Source organism: Schistocerca nitens, unplaced genomic scaffold (assembly GCF_023898315.1).
Source record: "Schistocerca nitens isolate TAMUIC-IGC-003100 unplaced genomic scaffold, iqSchNite1.1 HiC_scaffold_532, whole genome shotgun sequence".
NCBI lineage: Eukaryota > Metazoa > Arthropoda > Insecta > Orthoptera > Acrididae > Schistocerca > Schistocerca nitens.
In genome coordinates, this window is record NW_026046065.1 from 316,759 (window position 1) to 338,064 (window position 21,306).

Consider the following 21,306-nt stretch of genomic DNA (forward strand, 5'->3'; position numbering starts at 1 on the left):
AACTGATATTCAGATTTCATTTGTAAGTTGAGTAAAATGGTTGTGGATGTGGCAGAGGGGCAGCAGGAAACAAGGAGGCAATGTGGTTTTGCATTTTTATAGCTTCAGGGAGGTCAAAAAAATGAAATCACTCTTTGATATATATTTGTAAAAAGTTGCCTTGCAGTTAATATTTTTGACACTAAAAGCGTCTTCTAAAAAATGCCAAACTGCAGACCAAGTTATTATGGCTGTGACTGTATCTGGCTTAATGGCAGCACATGATACTCAGATTTTTTCACATAGTTTGCTGATTGTAGATGGTTTCGTCAATACACAAAATCTTTGATGGCACCCACATGAAGATGCCCATAAATGTCAAATTGGAACAGTGAGATGAGTATTCAATAGAACCTCTTCGACTTACACGTCATCCTGGTAGAGTGTCATCCAGGTACAAACTGACAATTCAGTGGTGTGTACTTGAGACTTCATTTTGTTGAGTATAAAGCATTTTATGTCCATAAAAGGTTTCTATAGCTAGCAGAAACATTGTCTGAAGTAGGTATGCCTGACTAGTTACAGTACTCTCAAAGAAGAAAGGACCAATCAAACCTTTCAATTACAGACAACACACACAGTATTTCCAAATAGATTCACTGCCTTGTGCGCATGAACTTCAGGATATTCATGAGCTCAATAGACAGAATTGTGGCAGCTCACCTTACCAGTACCATTGAGTTTAAATTGTGTGTCATCAGATCACACACAAATCCTCGCAAATTCCACACATAGCAAACCGTGAGCTCAAACTACTCTCAGTATTTAATCCGACTTATCCTCATACACTTTATGTAGCAGGCTTAGAATGTGCATTCTCCACTTTTCAGTCCTATGAAGGTGTCTTACACTTGACCGTTTTATCTCACTTTCATGCACTCCCTGGTCCTCTGAGAGGATGAAGTATGGCATCAGTGGACTGGACTTGAAACTGTTTACGGTCAACCGGATATTGCTTTCTGTACATCTGTAATAGTTCTGTCAGCTTCAAACTTATCACAAACACAAGTAATTGGGTGATCTGTTTTTGGCTGTGTTTCAAACCCTTTCTGCCACTGCAGTTGTACCTCACTAATGTCCTCATTCTTCTGGCAAGATTTCAATACAGTCTTGTGTTCCATAAGTGATAACGCCACCTCAGCCATCTAGATATGATAAATTTAATGGTCATACTACATTTACACATGAGATTATTAACTGCAAGTCATTAGTTTTGAAATGGTTGAATTACAAGTATTTTCTTGAATCACCATCTTGAGTTGTGAACAAACACAAATCTTACATTCTGTCCTCTCTCTCTCGCCCATTGCATCCTGCAAAGTTGCAAATGAGAGCTGTCATCTCAGTACATTGTGCTCTTCATATCTGCTTTTTTGAGTACGTTCTGTGGTTTTGTCAGAATATTATAACAGGTTGCTCCATTCTTTACTTACAGCATTTGACAAACTGCTCAAAGGTGTCTGACAATGGCAGATAGCCAAGAGTTCTGCCTACGTTGGAGCAGTTATCATCAGAAACTGACTGAAGCTCTGCGCACACTTCTGGACCGAGAATTATTCGTTGATGTTACTCTTTCTTGTGAAGGCCAGTCAATCCGTGCCCATAGAGCTATTTTGTCTGCATGCTCGAACTATTTTCAGGTAAGTCATTCATTTTAATAGGTAATTTGCTACATCTGCTTATTTCCAGTAATTACAATTTATAGTGATTTTAAATTTCTTAATTTTAAAATATGAGCCTATTAATATCCAAAGAAAGATATTTTTGGTTTAATCATGTTATTATTATTATTATTAATTTGGCAGATGCGGCATTCAAATTCCTATAAGTGGCTGCCTTGCAGCTTCCAGACTAGGATTAGTAGTATTAAGTATTTAGCCATCTTGACTGAGAAATTTATAATGTTGGTCAAAATGTGTGTAATGTAATGAATGAGAACATAACAAGAATGTAATGTTAGTCTTTTGAGACAAATAATAAATAAGTTAGTCAGTTTTCACTTTAAATACATTTGTCAATGAAATTGTGTGCTTACACATTTTTATTGCATTTAATACTCACTATTTTTGTTTGTCTTTAAGCCTGCACAGACACAGTCTACTCAAAGTAATGTGACCACCTCTCAAAGCACTCAATAATCACCTTTTGCAGGGTGGACGTGCAGAATAAGTCAATTAAGTTCTGGAAGGTACCAACAGGGATGTGTAGCCATGCTGACTCCAGTGCCATGACTAGTGTCACTAGGTTTCACGATTGAGGATCCATGATGTAAACAACCTGATCAAGGTTGTCCCACAGATTCTTGATTGGGTTTACGTCTGGGGAGTCAATGACCAGGGGAGTACAGTAAACTCATCCTGGTGTTCTTCAAACCATGCACATACACTGCAAGCTGTGTAACATGTAGCATTGTTACTCTGGTAGATGCCACCATGCTGAGGAAAAACAAACTGCCTGTAAAAATATAACAATGGAAACAATCAATTTTGACAATATAATTTAATTGGATGGATAAAAAATTTACTCACAAAGCAGCAGCAGAACACACACACAAAAGAAAATTATAATTCAGCAAGCTTTCGGAGCCAGTGACTCCTTCTTTAGGATATGGGTTGAAGGGGAAGGAAGGAGGTGAAACCAAACAACTGGAGAGGTCTAGGAAAAGGGGTAGATTTCAGGAAAGTCACCCAGAACCCTGGGTCATGGGAGACTTACCAGATGGGATGAGAAGGAAAGACTGATTGCTGGAGACTGCATTGGATGAGATTTGAAAAAATGAGAGCTTAAAGGTGGAAGAAAGAATAATATGCAGGACAGAGATGAGTTAATAAGAGTGAAAAGCTAAGTGCATTGTACGTAACAGAGGTGGGAGGCTGCGGTGAAAAATAGACAGGTAAGACAATGAAAGATGTAAAAACTAAAACAGAGTGAAGAAAACAGTAGTCACTGTGAGCAAATGTTGACACAGACAAAATTAATGTAAATTAAGGCCAGGTGGGTGGCGAGAACCAAGGACATGTTGTAGCGCTAGTTGCCACATGCGGAGTTCTGAGAAACTGGTGTCTGTTGGAAGACTTCAGATGGTGCGTGTGGTGAAACAGACACTGAGATCATGATTGTCATGTTGTAGAGCATGCTCTGCAACAGGAGATTGCATGTTGCCAGTATACATCCTCTGCCTATGCCCATTCATCCTAATTGATAATTTGGTGGTAGTCATGCTGATATAAAAGACTGAACAGTGTTTACGTAACAGCTGGTATATGGAACACGTGAGGCAATACTGACCCTACGACTTATCTTAGAAGAAAGATTAAGGAAAGGCAAACCTACATTTCTAATATTTGTAGACTTAGAGAAAGCTTTTGACAATTTTGACTGGAATACTCTCTTTCAAATTCTAAAGGTGGCAGGGGTAAAATACAGGGAGCGAAAGGCTATTTACAATTTGTACAGAAAGCAGATGGCAGTTATAAGAGTCGAGGGACATGAAAGGGAAGCAGTGGTTGGGAAGGGAGTGAGACAGGGTTGTAGCCTCTCCCCGTTGCTATTCAATCTGTATATTGAGCAAGCAGTAAAGGAAAAGAAAGAAAAGTTCAGAGTAGGTATTAAAATCCATGGAGAAGAAATAAAAACTTTGAGGTTTGCCGATGACATTGTAATTCTGTCAGAGACAGCAAAGGACTTGGAAGAGCAGTTGAACGGAATGGACAGTGTCTTGAAATGAGGGTATAAGATGAACATCAACAAAAGCAAAATGAGGATAATGGAATGTAGTCGAATTAAGTCGGGTGATGCTGCGGGAACTAGATTAGGAAATGAGACACTTAAAGTAGTAAAGGAGTTTTGCTATTTAGGGAGAAAAATAACTGATTATGGTCGAATTAGAGAGGATATAAAATGTAGACTGGCAATGGCAAGGAAAGATTTTCTGAAGAAGAGAAATTTGTTAACATCCAGTATTGATTTAAGTGTCTGGAAGTCGTTTCTGAAAGTATTTGTATGGAGCGTAGCCATGTATGGAAGTGAAAATGGACGATAACCAGTTTGGACAAGAAGAGAATAGAAGCTTTCGAAATGTGGTGCTACAGAAGAATGCTGAAGATAAGGTGGGTAGATCACATAACTAATGAGGAGGTATTGAATAGAACTGGGGAGAAGAGGAGTTTGTGGCACAACTTGACTAGAAGAATGGATCGGTTGGTAGGACATGTTTTGAGGCATCAAGGGATCACCAATTTAGTACTGGAGGGCAGCGTGGAGGGTAAAAATCGTAGAGGGAGACTGAGAGATGAATACACTAAGCAGATTCAGAAGGATGTAGGTTGCAGTAGGTACTGGGAGATGAAGAGGCTTGCACAGGATAGAGTAGCATGGAGAGCTGCATAAAACCAGTCTCAGGACTGAAGACCACAACAACAACAACATTTCGCAGGTGGCTCTCCCTTGGATAATACATGTTTTGCTAGTTACTGGGCTGGAATAGGGGGTAGTAGGAGGTGTGTAGGGCAAGTCTTCCAGTGGGGAAGGTCTCAGGGGTAGGAGCCATAGAGTAAGGAGATGGGTGCAGAAGAGACTGGGAGGGGAACGAAATGCTGTTCTAGGTGTGGTGACCAGACAGAATGATCCCACCTCAGGGCATGATTTAGGAAGTCATGGCCTTGTCAAAGTAGTTGATTAATACATTTCAGACCACACCAGTGGCGTGATCTGAAGTTGTTTTTTGGAGGGATCAGCAGTACCAGGATTGGATGTGATGATCCGGGAAATCTTTTTTTGAACTAGTCTGGTGGGGTAATTACATCCAGTGAAGGCTGAGGTGAGAATGGTTGTGTATTGCTGTAGAGAGTCTGAATCTGAACAAATATTTTTTCCTCAAACACCGATACTGTATGGGAGGGAATGCTTGACACGGAAAGGAAGGCAACTGTCAAAATGGAAGTACTGTTATTTGTTAGTAGGTTTAATGTGGACAGAATTGTGTAGCTGGCCTTTGGTAAGGATGAGATCAACATCAAGGAAAATGGCACAGGATTCGGAATAGAACCATGTGAAATTTAATTGGGAGAAAGTATTCAGAGATTCCACGAATTTTAACAGGTCAGCCTCACCATGAGTCCATATGGTTAATATATCATCAATGTATTTAAACCAAGCCAGGAGGCTGAAGACTTACGGATCCCAGGAAAGGCCCTTCCAAGTGACCCATGAAAAGCTTGCAAAGGAATGAGCCATGCTGTTTCCCATGACCATACTCCTGATTTGTTTTTATGCCTGCCCCTCGAAGGTAAAGTAGATGTTTGTAAGAATAGAGTTGATTAAGGTGACTGAAGTTTGCCATAAGTTTGGAATCAGGTGGACGCTGACTGAGGAAATGTTCAGCAGTAGACAGACCACATTCATGGGGGATGTTGGTATAGGGGGAGGTGGCATCAGTGGTGACAAGGAAGATGTGTGGTGGGAGTGGGGCAGGCACAGATTGGTATCTTTGATATAAGATGGAAGTCTTTGTATTTGGGTTGCAGGTGCTGATCAACTTAGGCAGATATACATTCGGTGGTTGTTTTGAAGCCAAAAACTAAAGGATAGCCAGGATGATTGGGTTTGTGGATCTTAGGAAGAAGATAAAAGGTTGGTGTGCATGTTTGGGTGGAGTGAGAAGTTTTATTGATTGAGGTGTAAGCCCTTGTGAGGGGCCTGAGGTTTTAAGGTGGGTTTTCAGGTCAGTTTGAACTATGGGGATGGGATCTTGATGTATACAGAGTAGTCAAGCAGCTGGTATAGACTTTCAATAAAATACTCCTCTCAGTCAATTACCACAGTGGTAGATCCTTTGTCTGCTGGGAGGATAATGATGGAGTCATCAGCTTTTAGAGAATGTAGAGCCTGGAATTCTGCAGAGGACTGTTTAGGGTCTTGTTGTAGGGACCTGAGGAAGGGTTGTGAAGCAATGCTGAATGTGAGGATATCTTGGAAGGCTTGCAAGGGATGATTTTGAGGAAGTGGTGGTGGATCAAGTTGAGATCATGGACAGAATTGTTCAAGGCATTGTTCAATGTCAGGTTTGCTGTTGAAAAGGTTTTGGAATTGGGTTCAAAAGTGATATTTCCAGTTGATATTACGTGTGAAGGAAAGGAGGTCCTTCACCAAAGCAGCCTGATCAGATGCAGGATAGGGCTGAAAGTGAGATCCTTAGATAATACAGATAATTTAGGAGGGGAGAGTGCTTTAGACGAGAGGTTGAGGACATGTTCTGTTGTGATTGGTTCTTGTGATTATGAGTTATTCTTGTTCTGGGAGGTAGTGGTAAAAGCTGTGGAATGTTGATGAGGTTGGCCAAGCTCAGTTAGTTGGAGAGGAGTGGTGGTTGATGATGTGGCTGGTTAGGGAGTTGCCGATAGACAGAAAGGGAAACATCACTGTTGAGGTAGTTTAGGAGAAGGTGGGATAGCTTGTTAAGGTGAAGTCTGGAACGTTGTTGCAGTTTGAAGTTGGCTAGGTGGATGATACCATCCAAGGATAACTGCAGGATTTTGTAGAAAGAGAGAAGTCTGATGGACTGAAAATTGGATGAGTACGCATGTAGGTCACAGATTAGCCAGGTAAGAGCAAGAGTTTGCTGTACTTGGAACTGTAGAAAAGCCTGGCATATAGTAGTATTACATCCAGAAACAGGGGCTTTCAGTGTTATGCCTTTGGGAGGAACTCCAAAGGACAAGCAGGTTTCAAGAACCAGGATGTGGGACCTTAGTTTTGACAGTACAGAAGCACGTTTTCAAAAAGAATGGATGTATTATGAGATGGGATTTATCATGGCAAGATAGGACAGTTTGGAGTATTAAAAATCATGGAAATCGCAAAAAAGATGGGCAGAGGCTGGTTAAAAGATAGAAAAACTAAAGAAAAGGAAGGAAAAATCAGAAAATTCATGCGAAAATCATGCGAACAGACAATGGTTGATAACAGGTAATGAATGGGCGACTATATGATATGAAAGAAAGGATTGGGGAAAAAAATCGATTGGGAAAGTTGTGAAAAGAGTTTACCACACACGCCATCTGGATTCTTCCCCCAGATACCAGTTTCTCAGAACTCCACAAGTGGGAACTAGCACTACAACATGTCCTTGGTTCTTGCCACCCACCTGGCCTTAATTTATGTTAATTTTGTCCATCTCAGCATTTCTTCACAGAAAACTACTGTTTCCTTCACTCCGTTTTAGTTTTCTACATCTTCCATTGTCTTACCTGTCTATTTTTCACTGCCCCCTCCCACCTCTGTTACGTACAATGAACTTAGCTTTTCAATCTTATTAACTCATGCGCAATATTTAAGCAGTAATCTCTGTCCTACATATTACCTTGTCTTCCACCATTAAGCTCTCAGGTTTTCAAATCTCATCCGATGCAGTCCCCAACAATCAGTCTTTTCTTCTCATCCCATCCGGTAAGTCTCTCCTGACCCATGGTTCTGGATGACTTTCCCGAAATCTACCTCTTTTCCTAGACCTCTCCAGTTCTTTTCCTTCACCCTTCTACCTTCCCCTTCAATGCTTCTACCTGAAGAAGAAGCCACTGGCTCTGAAAGACGCCCTAATTATAATATTCTTTTATGTGTGTGTTCTGGCATTACTTGGTGAGTAGATTTTTTTATCCATCCAATTAAATTAAACTGCATGTAGAGTTGGACATGTCCCCAAGGATAGATGCATACTTGCATTGATACACTGTGCCTTCCAGAATGATGAGATACTCAGGGAATGCCATGAAAACATAACCCAGACCATACAGCTCCATCCTCTGCCCTGGACCCTTTCAATGATCCAACGGCCATCACTCTGCTGCAGCATAAAATGAAGTTCATCTGAAAAGGCCACCTGTGGCCACTCAGTGGATATCCAGTTGTGGCATTGGCATGCAAATTCAGCCTTTGTTGTCAATGAGCAGCAGTCAGTATGGGTGCATGAACCAGTCGCTTGCTACAGAGGCCCATTTGCAACATTCGCTGAACGGTCATTAAGGAGACATTGTTGGTAAAACCTTGGTTCATCTGTATGGTCAGTTGCTCAAAAATTGCATGTCTATTTGCCTACACACATCTCCATGGCCAAAGCATCATTCACCCCTGTCATCTATGGGCCCATAGTGCCCCACAGTTGCCTCACGTAGGTTTTGGATAGCACCATTTTGTCATACATGATATACTTCAAACACCGTAGCACACGAAGACTTTATGAACTTAGTTGTTTCAGAAATGCTTCCACCCTTGGCCTGAAAGCCAATGATCATGTGCTTTTAGACATCAGACAAAATTGCTCTGTTTCTGTGTTTCAAGAAAGACTGCATGGTTTTCCTCATCCCCTCAGCATGCTTTGTATACCCTCCACTGCTAGTGTTGCCACATCTGCCAGTGGTTATTGCAGACTGCTGTCAAACATAGGCACTGGTGACATTAATGTAACTGGACCACATATGCATCCAGTTATAGGTTATTCCTTGTTCTTAGGCCTGCTCCTGTTCATATACAGGTTGTTACAAAAAGGTACGGCCAAACTTTCAGGAAACATTCCTTACACACAAATAAAGAAAAGATGTTATGTGGACATGTGTCCGGAAATGCTTAATTTCCATGTTAGAGCTCATTTTAGTTTCGTCCACCTACGCTCAATGGAGCACGTTATCATGATTTCATACGGGATACTCTACCTGTGCTGCTAGAACATGTGCCTTTACAAGTACAACACAACATGTGGTTCATGCACGATGGAGCTCCTGCACATTTCAGTCGAAGTGTTTGTACGCTTCTCAACAACAGATTCGGTGAGCGATGGATTGGTAGAGGCGGACCAATTCCATGGCCTCCACGCTCTCCTGACTTCAACCCTCTTGACTTTCATTTATGGGGGCATTTGAAAGCTCTTGTCTATGCAACACCGGTACCAAATGTAGAGACTCTTCGTGCTCGTATTGTGGACGGCTGTGATGCAATACACCATTCTCCAGGGCTGCATCAGCGCATCAGGGATTCCATGCGCCGGCCGGGGTGGCCGAGCGGTTCTAGGCGCTTCAGTCTGGAACCGCGCGACCGCTACGGAGGACATTTTGAACATTTCCTGTAACAAAGTGTTTGAAATCACGCTGGTACGTTCTGTTGCTGTGTGTTTCCATTCCATGATTAATGTGATTTGAAGAGAAGTAATAAAATGAGCTCTAACATGGAATGTAAGCGTTTCCGGACACATGTCCACATAACACATTTTCTTTCTTTGTGTGTGAGGAATGTTTCCTGAAAGTTTGGCCGTACCTTTTTGTAACACCCTGTATATGCCTGGTGAAGATGCCAGGAATACAATTAGGAAAAATTTACAGTAACACTCCTTGTTGCCAACAGTGTTCTTCCATCACACCAATAGCTGTACATAAGAAAATCTTCTTCTTTCATTATCATTAGACTTTAGGATTGTTGAATTTGAAAATTATGTTTGAATTTATCCCAGCAATATAGAGACAATTGTAGAAAAGTTCAAGTAGGCATTGTTCATTGTTTGGTGGTGGTGTGCGTCAGTGCTTTCTAAACTTTTAGATGCTGGAACACACAGATGCATGCGCGCGCACACACACACACACACACACATATGTACTGTTTTAATTCTCTGGTTCTTACTACCTGAGTTAAAAAAAAAAATCCCTGGGAGGTGCCGGAATTCTGTTCCAGCTAAAATTAAGTCCAGGTGTGTGTGTTTCAAGTAGAAAAACCATAGCATTTTTTCTTTTAATGACAGGTGAGACCATTTTTAATTGATCTTACTAATCTTTGTACAATTTTATCAGGCTTGTTATAGTTTAGATAGCGCCCTGACATCTGTTTGCCATAATATACTTTAAAATTCAGGCAGAGTATAACAAGTTTTATGATCACTAAGGAATAGGTCTTTACCCTGCATTATCATAGCCCCCTTACAGTGCAGGAAATGCACTGTTGATGCAAGATTTGAAAAAGCCCCATTCATGTGGAGTATCAGCCTGTCAAATGCCATGCTTGAGGACTCTGGGCAGCAGTTTCTGCAGTCCAATTGTGCAAAAGAGGACAGCCCAAGATCAGTGTGTGCGACATCTTCGTGGATGATCTTTGCTGAAGAGTCTCAGACATTCTCATGCTAATGGTCCCAAGACACCAGTAGTCTCATTCAAGACAGTATACTGATTCCACGCAGAAAGGTATGATACCAATAATTTCCCTTCACTGGCTACATGATACGAAGAAAGTAGACTCAAAAAGATTGTGAGAAATGTTCCTGTAACCAGCTACTTTGTTCCCTACCTGATGGTGAGTCCTTCTTGATCACAAAAGTGATTCTTTTGTCAAACATATTTGAGTATAAATTTGAAATAACATTAATTAGTAGAAGGTGAAATGGTTTTACCCTAATTCTATTAGATTGCCTAACTTGTACCTGTACATGGTCCAGGGTGTAATTTTGTATCGCGACTTCACAAACAAACAACTGTGTGCAAACCAGGAGTTACAGGGATGTCCATTTTACATCCCGTATCCAGTCGAGGCCAAAAAGATAAGAGTGTATACTGATGCTTTTATTTTGGCTTTCCAGGGGAGTGTATAACCTGAAAAGGAAAAAGTAATAGTGAGTTGCTGTAATAAAAAGCTGTAACTCCCACCTTCCCTTCCACCCCCAACCTGCAGTTAAGTGTTTTAAATGGTTGTTTTTGGGCACAAATGACCCCAGCTGAGGGTTGTGTGTGGGCAGCTACTGTATGAGAAGAGTGCAGAGGGCAATAGTCCCCTCAGTGTTAAGAGATACTCCATTTTGAGGAAGGAAGGAAAGAAAGAAAGGCAAAACAGTATGAAATCTTTGACCATCTTTTTTGCTTTGAATTGAAGAAGAAATTTGAATGCCTTCATCCAGTTCTAATTGAGTGAAAATGTACATGACAACTAAGTTCCTGTTTACAGTAAGGGTGAAGGAAGACTCCCACAATTCCAGGCCCTGATGGCAGTTCGAATAAATCTGTTTGTGAGGGGAATAGGATCACCTGATCACCTTGTTTCCACTACATCTGCAGTGGGGACCTGAGTTCTTCACATGCAGCCATAAAATATTCCTACTCATGCCCCAGAAAAGAGCTACCTTCCTCTAGACCCACTTGTTAGGCTGGCTCTTTCTTGCAGCCTGCTGCCAGCCAGTGGATGAAGGAGACACAATCTGTGGCAACAGAATGGTCTGCTCATCCTCCCAACCAGAAGGAAAATAAAAGAAGAAAGGAGACAAGAAAAAGTCAAATGTGATATGTGTTGCTTTTCAGGAAACATACCCCTGCTTTGCCTGCTTCAAAAACAGAGTTGGTTCCAAAAGAGTTTCAGCTGCTGTATGTACACTGGTACGTAGACGTTTGTAGTGAACAAGTACCACCCACTATAGCATTAGAGGGTGAGTAACACTGGGCAACTGTGGATTTTACCCTGTAATATCCCTTTACTGATAGGGAGCTAACAGTGACAGCTAATTAAACTGATCTTACAGTGCAGGCTTTTATGGCCAGTACTTGCATCCTTGGTTATTTTTTATTTATAGGCATTAGATCATGATCCATGGGATATTTATTGGCATACTGATTTGTCTTCCAATACTGGAAGAGGCTATAATGCATGGTTGCCATCTATAATGGATTGTCTGTAATTGTTACGGATTTATCACCTTGATTATGGCTTTATGTTAAGTTACTAAAAAATTATGCAAACAGACATTTTACAATCTGATGTTTTAAAAATACGGAAAATGTGCTGTTTACATTTTTCTTACCATGTGCTACTAAAATGTTTTATATAACAATGAAAATTTTTGACAAAATAATTTAATTGGTTAGATAGAAAATCTACTCACCAGGTGGCAGCAGACCACACACATAAAAGAAGGTTGTAATTGGGCAAACTTTCAGAGCCAGTGGCTCCTTCTTCAGGCAGAAGGGATGAAGGAGAAGGAAGATGGTTGAAGGAAAAGGACTGTAGAGGTCTAGTGGAAGGCATAGATTTAAGGAAAGTCACCCAGAACCACGGGAAGGGGGGACTTACCGCACAGGATGAGAAGGAAAGAGTGATTGTTGGCACAATAGACAGATTTACTTCGTACTCATGAAGGAAATCATTACAATCTATAAAACATTTAATTTAGTAGGATACATAAAAAATCTACTCACCAAGCAGCGGCAGAAAACACCCATAAAAGACGGTTGTAATTAGGCAACGTTTTGGAGCCAGTGGCTCCTTCTTCAGGCAGAAAGTTTGTAGGTGAAGGAAGAGGGATGAAGGAAAAGGACTGAAGAGGTCTAGGAAAGTGGGTATATTTCAGGAAAGTCATCCTGAACTGCCAGTCAGCAGAGACTTACCACACAGGATGAGAAGGAAAGATTGATCGTTGGCAGTCCACAAAAATCAGTTTTTCCTTCTTATCCTGTGCAGTAAGTGTCCCCTGACCCGCAGTTCTGGGTGACCTGTCTATTTTTCACTGCTCCCTCCCACCTCTGTTACATACAATGAACTTAGCTTTTCAATCTTATTAACTCATGTGCAATATTTAAGCAGCAATCTCTGTCCTACATATTACCCTGTCTTCCACCATTAAGCTCTTAGGTTTTCAAATCTCATCCGATGCAGTCCCCAACAATCAGTCTTTTCTTCTCATCCCATCTGTTAAGTCTCCCCTGACCCATGGTTCTGGATGACTTTCCCGAAATCTACCCCTTTGCCTATACCTCTCCAGTCCTTTTCCTTCATCCATCTTCCTTCCCCTTCAACCCTTCTACCTGAAGAAGGAGCCACTGCCTCCAAAAGCTTGCCTAATTACAACTTTCTTTTATGGGTGTGTTCTGTCACCGCATGGTGAGTAGATTTTTTTACCTCTCCAATTAAATTTAATGTTTTATAGATTGTAATGTTTCCTTCATGAGTAGGAATTATTTTTCTACCACGTCTTACTAAGAAAAATTCTGACAACTGCTTCCAAACCAAGTGACACAAAGTGTCTGAAATGTAGAGTTTAAAGACTTAAATCACACTTCCAATTTTTAAAATTTTGTGTGGGAGCCCCCTTGGACATCCCTCTCTCCTCCCCCCCCCCCCCCCCCTTCCATGTTTGCCATGTGATTACTGAAAGCCACTTTTCAAGGTCAGTAGTTATGATAATGACACAGAAAGGAGTTAAACTTTCAAACAAGCTTAATGAACCGATCTGTTTACAAGTATCCAGTCCGTTTGTGACGTTGCTAGACTGCAGCCTAAGATCGTAGAGTTGCACTGATGTGTGTTATGGAACTTCTAGTGTGAAAAGGTTGGTACTGTTTGCTTTATTTAGCACTAAGGCTCACAACTTGTCTGATTTGAATTCTTCTTCTTTCAGCTAAAATTGTTTTTGCTCTTTTGAATTTCTATGGCCTCTGTTTACATCCTAGCATAGTAATCGTTGGATCTTGATAAAACCGTAATATTGGAGGGAATAATTTGGTGGTTTCTGGGCTCTCGTGCATAAACTGCTACTGTCACTCTACCCATGTTGGCTGGAATATCAACATAAGATGTTGATATTGAATCTGGAATTTGTTTTTCACTTAAACCAGTTGCAGATGGATTACACATGGAACCAGCAAAGATAATGCTTAAGAGTAAACACCTAGCAGTAACTTAACAAAAGTCGAGATGAAAACTTTCCAAAATTTAAATTTTGGGAAAGACATTCTATTCTTCCAGCAGAGAATGGCAGTGCTACAGTGGAAATGAAAAAAAAAGACTACCACAATAAAATTTGGTTCATTAGAACTAGGAAGATTAGAGCTCAAGAAAGATCCCACAACTTCTGTCTAAGGGTAACGAATAAGCTAATAAAAGCCTCTTTGATTTCTGTCATTGACAAAGAGGAACTCATCAGACCAGCAGCGTTACCACTGAGATTGTATGCTTCACCAGAAATTCAAACCTGTACGCTGTTTAGATCAAATGTTAGCACTATTGATTGTCCATCCTATGGTATTGCCAAACACTGCTCTTACCTACAGCCATTCGTATGAAAAACAGACACTTATATTAAAGGTTATGGTCATTTTGTGAAAAATTAAAATTTTTAATGTGCCCAAGTGATATGGTAAGTTTTGATGTTTTATCCCTATTCACCACAGTTCCTCTTAATGAGGTGATGTCACGGTTGAGAAGTATCTTCACAAAGGATCTCTTTAAACTTTATCTCTCATCACATTACTTTCAGTGGGAAAACAAATTCAGTATGCAAAAAAATGGTTCAAATGGCTCTCAGCACTATGGAACTTAATTTCCGAGGTCATCAGACCCCTAGAACTTAGAACTACTTAAAACTAACTAACCTAAGGACATCACACACATCCATGCCCGAGGCAGGATTCAAACCTGTGACCGTAGCAGTCACACGGTTCCAGGCTGAAGTGCCTAGAACCGCTCAGCCACAGCGGCCGGCTCAGTGTGCAAACTGATTGGCTTGGCTATGGTGATCGCACTCAGTGCAGTTGTTGCAAATTTTATATGGAAAAATTTGATGAAGCAACCTTTCAGACAGTGAAGAAGAAACCCTTATGTTGGTTTTGGTATATTAATGATACTTTTGTTATATGACCTCATGGAGAAAAGTAAGTTGCAGATGTACAAAATTTCCTGGGTGATATTAATTCTAATGTCAAGTTGACTGTGGAAAAACAGAAAAAAGTCAGATTTCATTTTTAGTTTACAGTTACTTTGAAAACCCAACAGAGCTTTATGGCATGAAGTCTATGGAGTATGGAAAGCCCATTTTCATGGGTAGATAATTTCACATAACTTCCACTCACCTTCCTAAGTAGAAAAGGGAACTGATACGAACATTTTTGTACCATGCTAAAATGATCTGTAGGATCTTGTAGGATGAGCTCCATCACTTAAGAACTGCTTTCGCAAAAAATGGCTTTCCAAAACAAAGAGATAAAAATAGTGCACTAAACTCAAAAAAGTCTGGAGCTTCTAGTGAAGAAGAACCAACTGAACATAGAGTTTTTCTCTCGTTCATAAAAACATTCACAGTTCATTTCAGCAGAGTATTCAGAAGACATGGTATTCATACAGTGCCCAAACCAACAAGAAAGGTGGATAAATATTTGAACACTTGCCATGGCTGGAATACATAAAATCCCTTACACATGCTGTCAAGTGTATACAGAAATTGCAGGAAGCAGCACAAGAGCAATTGCCTGATAAGCACATTGATAAATCAACAGTAGCAGATCATGCACAGGAACCAGGGAACCACCAAATTCATTTCTCCAGTACCACAGTGTTACCAAGATCAAATTATTATGCCATGATGTACAGAGAGGCCATAGATGTTCAAAAGCACAAAAACAACTTTAACAGAAAAGAAGAAAGATTGAAATTAGACAAGTTAGTGGCCTTAGTGCTAAACAAAGCAAAAAGCACCAACTCTGCCACATTACCATCTCCATAACATGTTGGTGCGGTTCTGCAGTCTTGAGCAATCATCTGATCTCACGAACTGCCTGTTGGGGGGGGGATACATATAAACAAGTCTACATATAAACAAGTCAGCTTACCAAGTATATTTGAGATTGTAACTGCTGATGATGCCTCCAGCATTGGAATATGGAATGTTAGGCAGAGAAATGTGCCGTAGGCCACAGACTAATGCCCATAAAACAAAAAATAAATTGACCTGTCAGCTTTCTTGTTCTCTCCTACTGGGTAATTCCAGGCCCTCAAACCATTGTGGAGTGATGTTAGAACATCAGACTGAGACACAGTAATGAAACACCGATCTTGAGCTATGTTTGTTGAAGAGCAACATCACTGTAATAACTTCAAGTTGAACAGATATATTTCAAGGAAGACGCAATACATGGAAGTCACAGATCAAGTAAACAGAGTAAGATGTGTGTACACTTTAACAGTCAAATCATAACTGAGTCAAAAAGTCTAGCGGCCGCTGGCTGGCTGGCCGCTTAGGTGGCGCTGCTGCTGCATGGCTGGCAGACAGCGCTGCATGTAGAGGACGCGCAAACTGCGCGGCGGCACTTTGAAAGATAAGCGAGTCACAACACTTTTCCCCCCTTTGAAATTTTTGCACAGGTCTTGATGGAGGTGGCCTGTAGATTGCTAACGTCCATAAGTGTTGTTTGACTGGCCGTAAAGTCTCGAGGAGGAGGCTTCCCGTACGGACGAAAGTGTCCCCGATGATAACGGGTCGAGATGACAGGAGACGTGGGGGTCGAATCTGCTGGGGCCCCGTGCACCAATCTGCCCGTTGTGGCAAGTCCGGTTGTTACAACAGGAGACATGGGCAATGTGTCCACGTCCGTAGGAGAAGGAGGCGAGTAGAGTTGCTCCGACAGATGATGGTCATCTGGTTCCTGCATGGGCACGTCTCCTGGTGGCGTCAGTTCTTGTGCTGGCACCGATATGATCGTGAGAGGACTGCGTTGTGAGTAATGAGAGATTCCAGTATCCCGAGCGTCAGGTAGAGCCGAAGGTGGTGTAGCGGCATCCGGAACAGGCATTGAAGGCACACAAGGCGAAAGCTTGTCTGAATGACGCACTGCAACACCCGTGTCCGTCTGGATTTCATACAGGCGTCGGCCACGGTGTTGTAAGATGCGGCCAGGACTCCATTTTGGCCGCCTGCCATATCCCTGTACCCATACAAGGTCATCGGCGGTGAACCGGCCAAGCGAAGGCACCCGCGGCCATGAGGTGGAAGGCCACAGAAAATGAAGTAGCGTGCGGGGCTGTCGGCCATGTAAGAGCTCAGCCGGGCTATGGTCGCCCATGGAGGTTAAACGGTAAGAAGCCAAAAAATTGGAGAAGCGCATCATCAGCAGCAGAAGAAGTCAGGAGTTTCCTCATCTGAGCCTTAAATGTGCGAACCAGTCATTCAGCCTCACCATTTGACTGTGGATGGAACAGAGGGGCCGTGACATGCATGATGCCATGACGGACACAAAAATCAGCAAAATCGGAAGAGGCAAATTGCAGACTATTATCAGTAACAAGAGTAGATGGAAGGCCTTCCAAAGAGGAAATGCGAGCTAGAGCGTTGGTGGTTGCTGCGGTGGTAGGCAACGTGCAACGGACAATGAAAGGAAAGTTAGAGTAGGCGTCAATAATGAGAAACCAATAAGTACCTAAAAAAGGTCCCGTGAAGTCAGCATGAATATGCTCCCAGGACTTCTCAGGTGAAGGCCACGGTGACAAAGATGACTTCGGGGTGGCGGGCTGTTACGCACAAGGGCCGCAGGCAGCGACCATGTGTGCGATTTCAGAGTCGATGCCGGGTCAGTACACATGACGGCGCGCCAGAGATTTTGTGCGAGAGACACCCCAGTGCCCTTGGTGAAGGAGGCACAAGACCAAAGCACGCAAAGACACAGGTACCACAACACGCAGCGAACCATTTTCAGTGGAAAGGAGGATAACACCATCCCTAGCCGTGAGGCGGTAACACAAAGTGTAGTAGTTCCGCAACGGATCCAAAGTCTTAGTGGACGGACGATCTGGCCAACCCTCCTGAATACAGCATAAATCCCGGGAGAGGGTAGGGTCAGAACCCATAGCAGCCGCCAGCCGGTCCCTGGTGATGGGGAACCTGTCCACAACCCGCTGCTCGGCAACATCCAGGTGGAAACACAAAAGTTCGTCCCTATCGAATGCCAGACCAGGACCCATGGGAAGGCGAGACAGTGCATCAGCATTCGCATGTTGAGCCGTCGGCCGGAAATGAATCTCATAATTGAAACAAGACAAGTAAAGAGCCCAATGCTGGAGGCGGTGTGCAGCCTTGTCGGGAAGTGACGTTGATGGATGAAACAAGGAAACAAGTGGTTTGTGATCCATAACAAGATGAAATTGGGATCCATAGAGAAAAACACCAAACTTATGAAGAGCATAAATAATGGCCAAAGCTTCTTTTTCAATTTGGGAATACTTTTGTTGGGCACCCGTGAGCGTTTTGGAGGCATAAGCAATGGGCTGTTCAGAACCGTCAGAAAAATGGTGCGCAAGGACTGCACCAACCCGATATTGAGAGGCGTCCGTGGCAAGAACAAGATGTTGGCCAGGTCGATAAGTAGCCAGGCACAGGGCCTGTTTCAGCATAGTCTTCAATTTCTGGAAAGCCGCATCGCATGACGCGGACCAGTGAAAAGGCACGTTTTTATGCAACAGGCGATGCAACGGCTGAGCCACTGAAGCAGCAGATGGTAAAAACTTGTGATAGTGTGCTATGTTCCCCAAGAAGGCCCACAGTTCCTTCAGATGTAGGGCGAGGAATGGCATCAATTGCAGCGACAGTTTGCTGAAGCAGACGAATACCATCCCGAGAGAGTTGAAACCCCAAGTACGTGATAGATGCCTGAAAAAATTGTGATTTCTGAATATTACACTTAAGACTGGCAGTCTGTAAGACATGAAAAAGTGTGCGGAGATTTTGAAGATGTTCGTCAGTGGTGGAGCCAGTGACAACAATGTCGTCCATGTAATTTATACACCCAGGAACAGTGAGCAATAATTGTTCCAAGAATCGCTGAAATAGAGCAGGGGCACTGGCAACCCCGAATGGCAATCGTTGGTATTGATAGAGGCCGAAAGGCATGCCAAGGACCAGAAACTGCCGGGAAGCAGCTTCAAGAGGAAGTTGATGATAAGTTTCTGACAGGTCAAGTTTAGAAAAATACTGGCCTCCAGCAAGTTTAGTGAACAATTCTTCAGGTCAAGGCATAGGGTAAGTGTCGATAAGGCATTGAGCATTTACAGTGGCTTTGAAATCGCCACAGAGACGAATATCACCATTTGGCTTAGCAATGACAACGACAGGAGAGGACCATTCACTGGAAGTGACAGGAAGCAAGACCCCTGAAGCAGTGAGACAATCCAGCTCCCGTTTGACCTGATCACGAAGGGCCACAGGAATGGGCCGAGTCCGACAAAACTTAGGCCGAGCAGTGGGTTTGAGCGTGATATGAGCTTCAAAGTCGTTTGCACGGCCTAACCCAGGAGAAAAAAGGGACGAAAATGTCGTCGACAAGGAATCCAATTGAGCATAAGGAATAGCATCAGAGACGATATTGACAGAATCATCTATGGAGAACCCAAAAACGCGAAAGGCATCAAAACCAAAAAGATTCTCCGCGTTACTATGGTCGACCACAAATATGGGAACAGTGCGAACGACAGATTTGTAAGATACCTCAGCATCAAATTGTCCCAAGAGAGAAATCTTCTGTTTATTGTAAGTCCGTAATTGCCTAGTGACAAGTGACAGGAGTGGAGAACCCAACTGAAGATACGTCTGAGAATTGATGATAGTGGCAGCAGAACCACCCGCATGCGAACATCTCGACCAAGTATTTGGACAGTGAGGAATAACTTCCCTGAAAGGAAAGAACTACAATTGACAGACAACACAGAATCAGAATCAGCATCATGTTCATGAACATCATGTATGCGGTCGGATTTGCAAACAGATGACACATGACCTTTTTTTTTTTTTTTTTTTTTTTTTTTGCATTTGTGACACATGGCCCAACGTTGTGGACAATCTTCTCGTGAATGTTTCGTAAAACACCACGGACATGAAGGAAGTTGCTGTGGGTTTTGCTGCAGTTTCTTAGAGGTTTGTTTACGGTTAGGCCGAGGCTGCACTTGGGAGCGTACTGCGGCCACGTCGGCCGGTGGGGACACGCCACACGCTTCGTCAACATCGCACAGAGGTTGTATTTCCCCGACGTCGCCCCATGCCTCTATTTGTGCCCCAGTGGCGCAAGAAATTTCAAAAGACTGAGCGATGGATAGGACTTCATCTAGAGTCGGATTTGCCAACTGAAGGGCACGTTGCCTAACTTCTTTGTCAGGCGCCAATCAGATAATAGCATCCCTTACCATGGAATCGGCGTAGGATTCTTTGTGAGCTTCAGTAACAAATTGACACTTTCTACTGAGGCCGTGAAGTTAAGCAGCCCAAGTGCAATAGGATTGCTTTGGTTGTTTTTGACAACGATAAAAGGCAACACGAGAGGCTACCAAATGCGTTTGCTTTTGAAAATAGATAGACAGAAGTGAGCACATTTCAGCAAAGGACAAAGATGCAGGATCTTTCAAAGGAGCCAATTGCGACAACAACCGATACATTTGAGGTGAAATCCATGAAAGGAACAGAGACTTACATGTTTGTTCATCCACAACATGAAATGCTAAGAAGTGCTGTCGAAGACGTTTTTCGTAATGAGACCAGTCTACCGCCGTCTCGTCGTAAGGAGGAAAAGGAGGTAGAGACAATGACGAGAGACGCCCCGCATTTGATGCCACGACGAAATCTCGAATCGCATTTGTGAGAAGCATTTGCTGTTCTATGAGACCTTGCAATAGTTGCTCTAAAGTAGCCATGGAAACATGTGGGTCAACGATGGAAAAGAAAAATCACTACCTCGTCACCAATTGTATTAACTTCAAGTTGAACAAATATATTTCAAGGAAGACGCAATACATGAAAGTCACAGATCAAGTAAACAGAGTAAGACGTGTGTACACTTTAACAGTCAAATCATAACTGAGTCCAAGTCTAGTGGCCGCTGGCTGGCTGGCTGCTTAGGTGGGGCTGCTGCTGCATGGCTGGCAGACATCGCCGCATGTAGAGGACGCGCGTAACTGCGCGGCGGCACTTTGAAAGATCGGCGAGTCACAACAATCACATTCTTGTGATCTTGAATTGCTTCTACTGTGAGGGTGAGTTCCCAACCCAGGAAAGGGAAAGCACTATTGTCTGTCCTGAAACCAGGTAAAAAGCCATGTAAGATTGACAGATGTAGACCATAAGCCTCATAAATGTTCTTTGTAAGTTATTCGAAAAATAGTGAACTAGTAGCTGTGTTGGTATCTTGTCCAACTGTCACTGCAAGTTTTGGAGGACCTGTCCCCCAACTGACCACTTAATTCACCTGGAGCCCTATAAGTTTGGCTTTTTCCAGTTGCCAACATCTCATTGATGTCTTCTTTGACTTAAGAGAAGTCAATGACACCACATGGCAGTACCACAGCCTTACCATACTGTACAAGCTGTACGACAAGTGGGGGTTTTAGAGGCCCCCCCCTCTCTCTCCCTCTCTCTCTCTCTCTCTCTCTCTCTCTCTCTCTCTCTCTCTCTTGGTGTGTGTGTTGTGTGTGTGTCACTAGCTGTTCACTAGTTGTTTTGTGTTA

The 21,306-nt window shown here is 42.6% G+C and overlaps 1 protein-coding gene across 1 annotated transcript in view; it reads left to right on the top strand.

Annotated features, from left to right (window-relative positions):
• The window catches only part of LOC126232565 (broad-complex core protein isoforms 1/2/3/4/5-like), an 88,868-nt gene that overhangs the window by 20,539 nt on the left and 47,023 nt on the right, over nucleotides 1–21,306 (top strand). Inside the window, exon 2 of the mRNA XM_049942804.1 lies at nucleotides 1,475–1,679. Within this exon, the coding sequence (XP_049798761.1) occupies nucleotides 1,506–1,679 (174 nt within the window). The 5' untranslated portion in view covers nucleotides 1,475–1,505. The remainder of the gene's footprint in view (nucleotides 1–1,474; nucleotides 1,680–21,306) is intronic.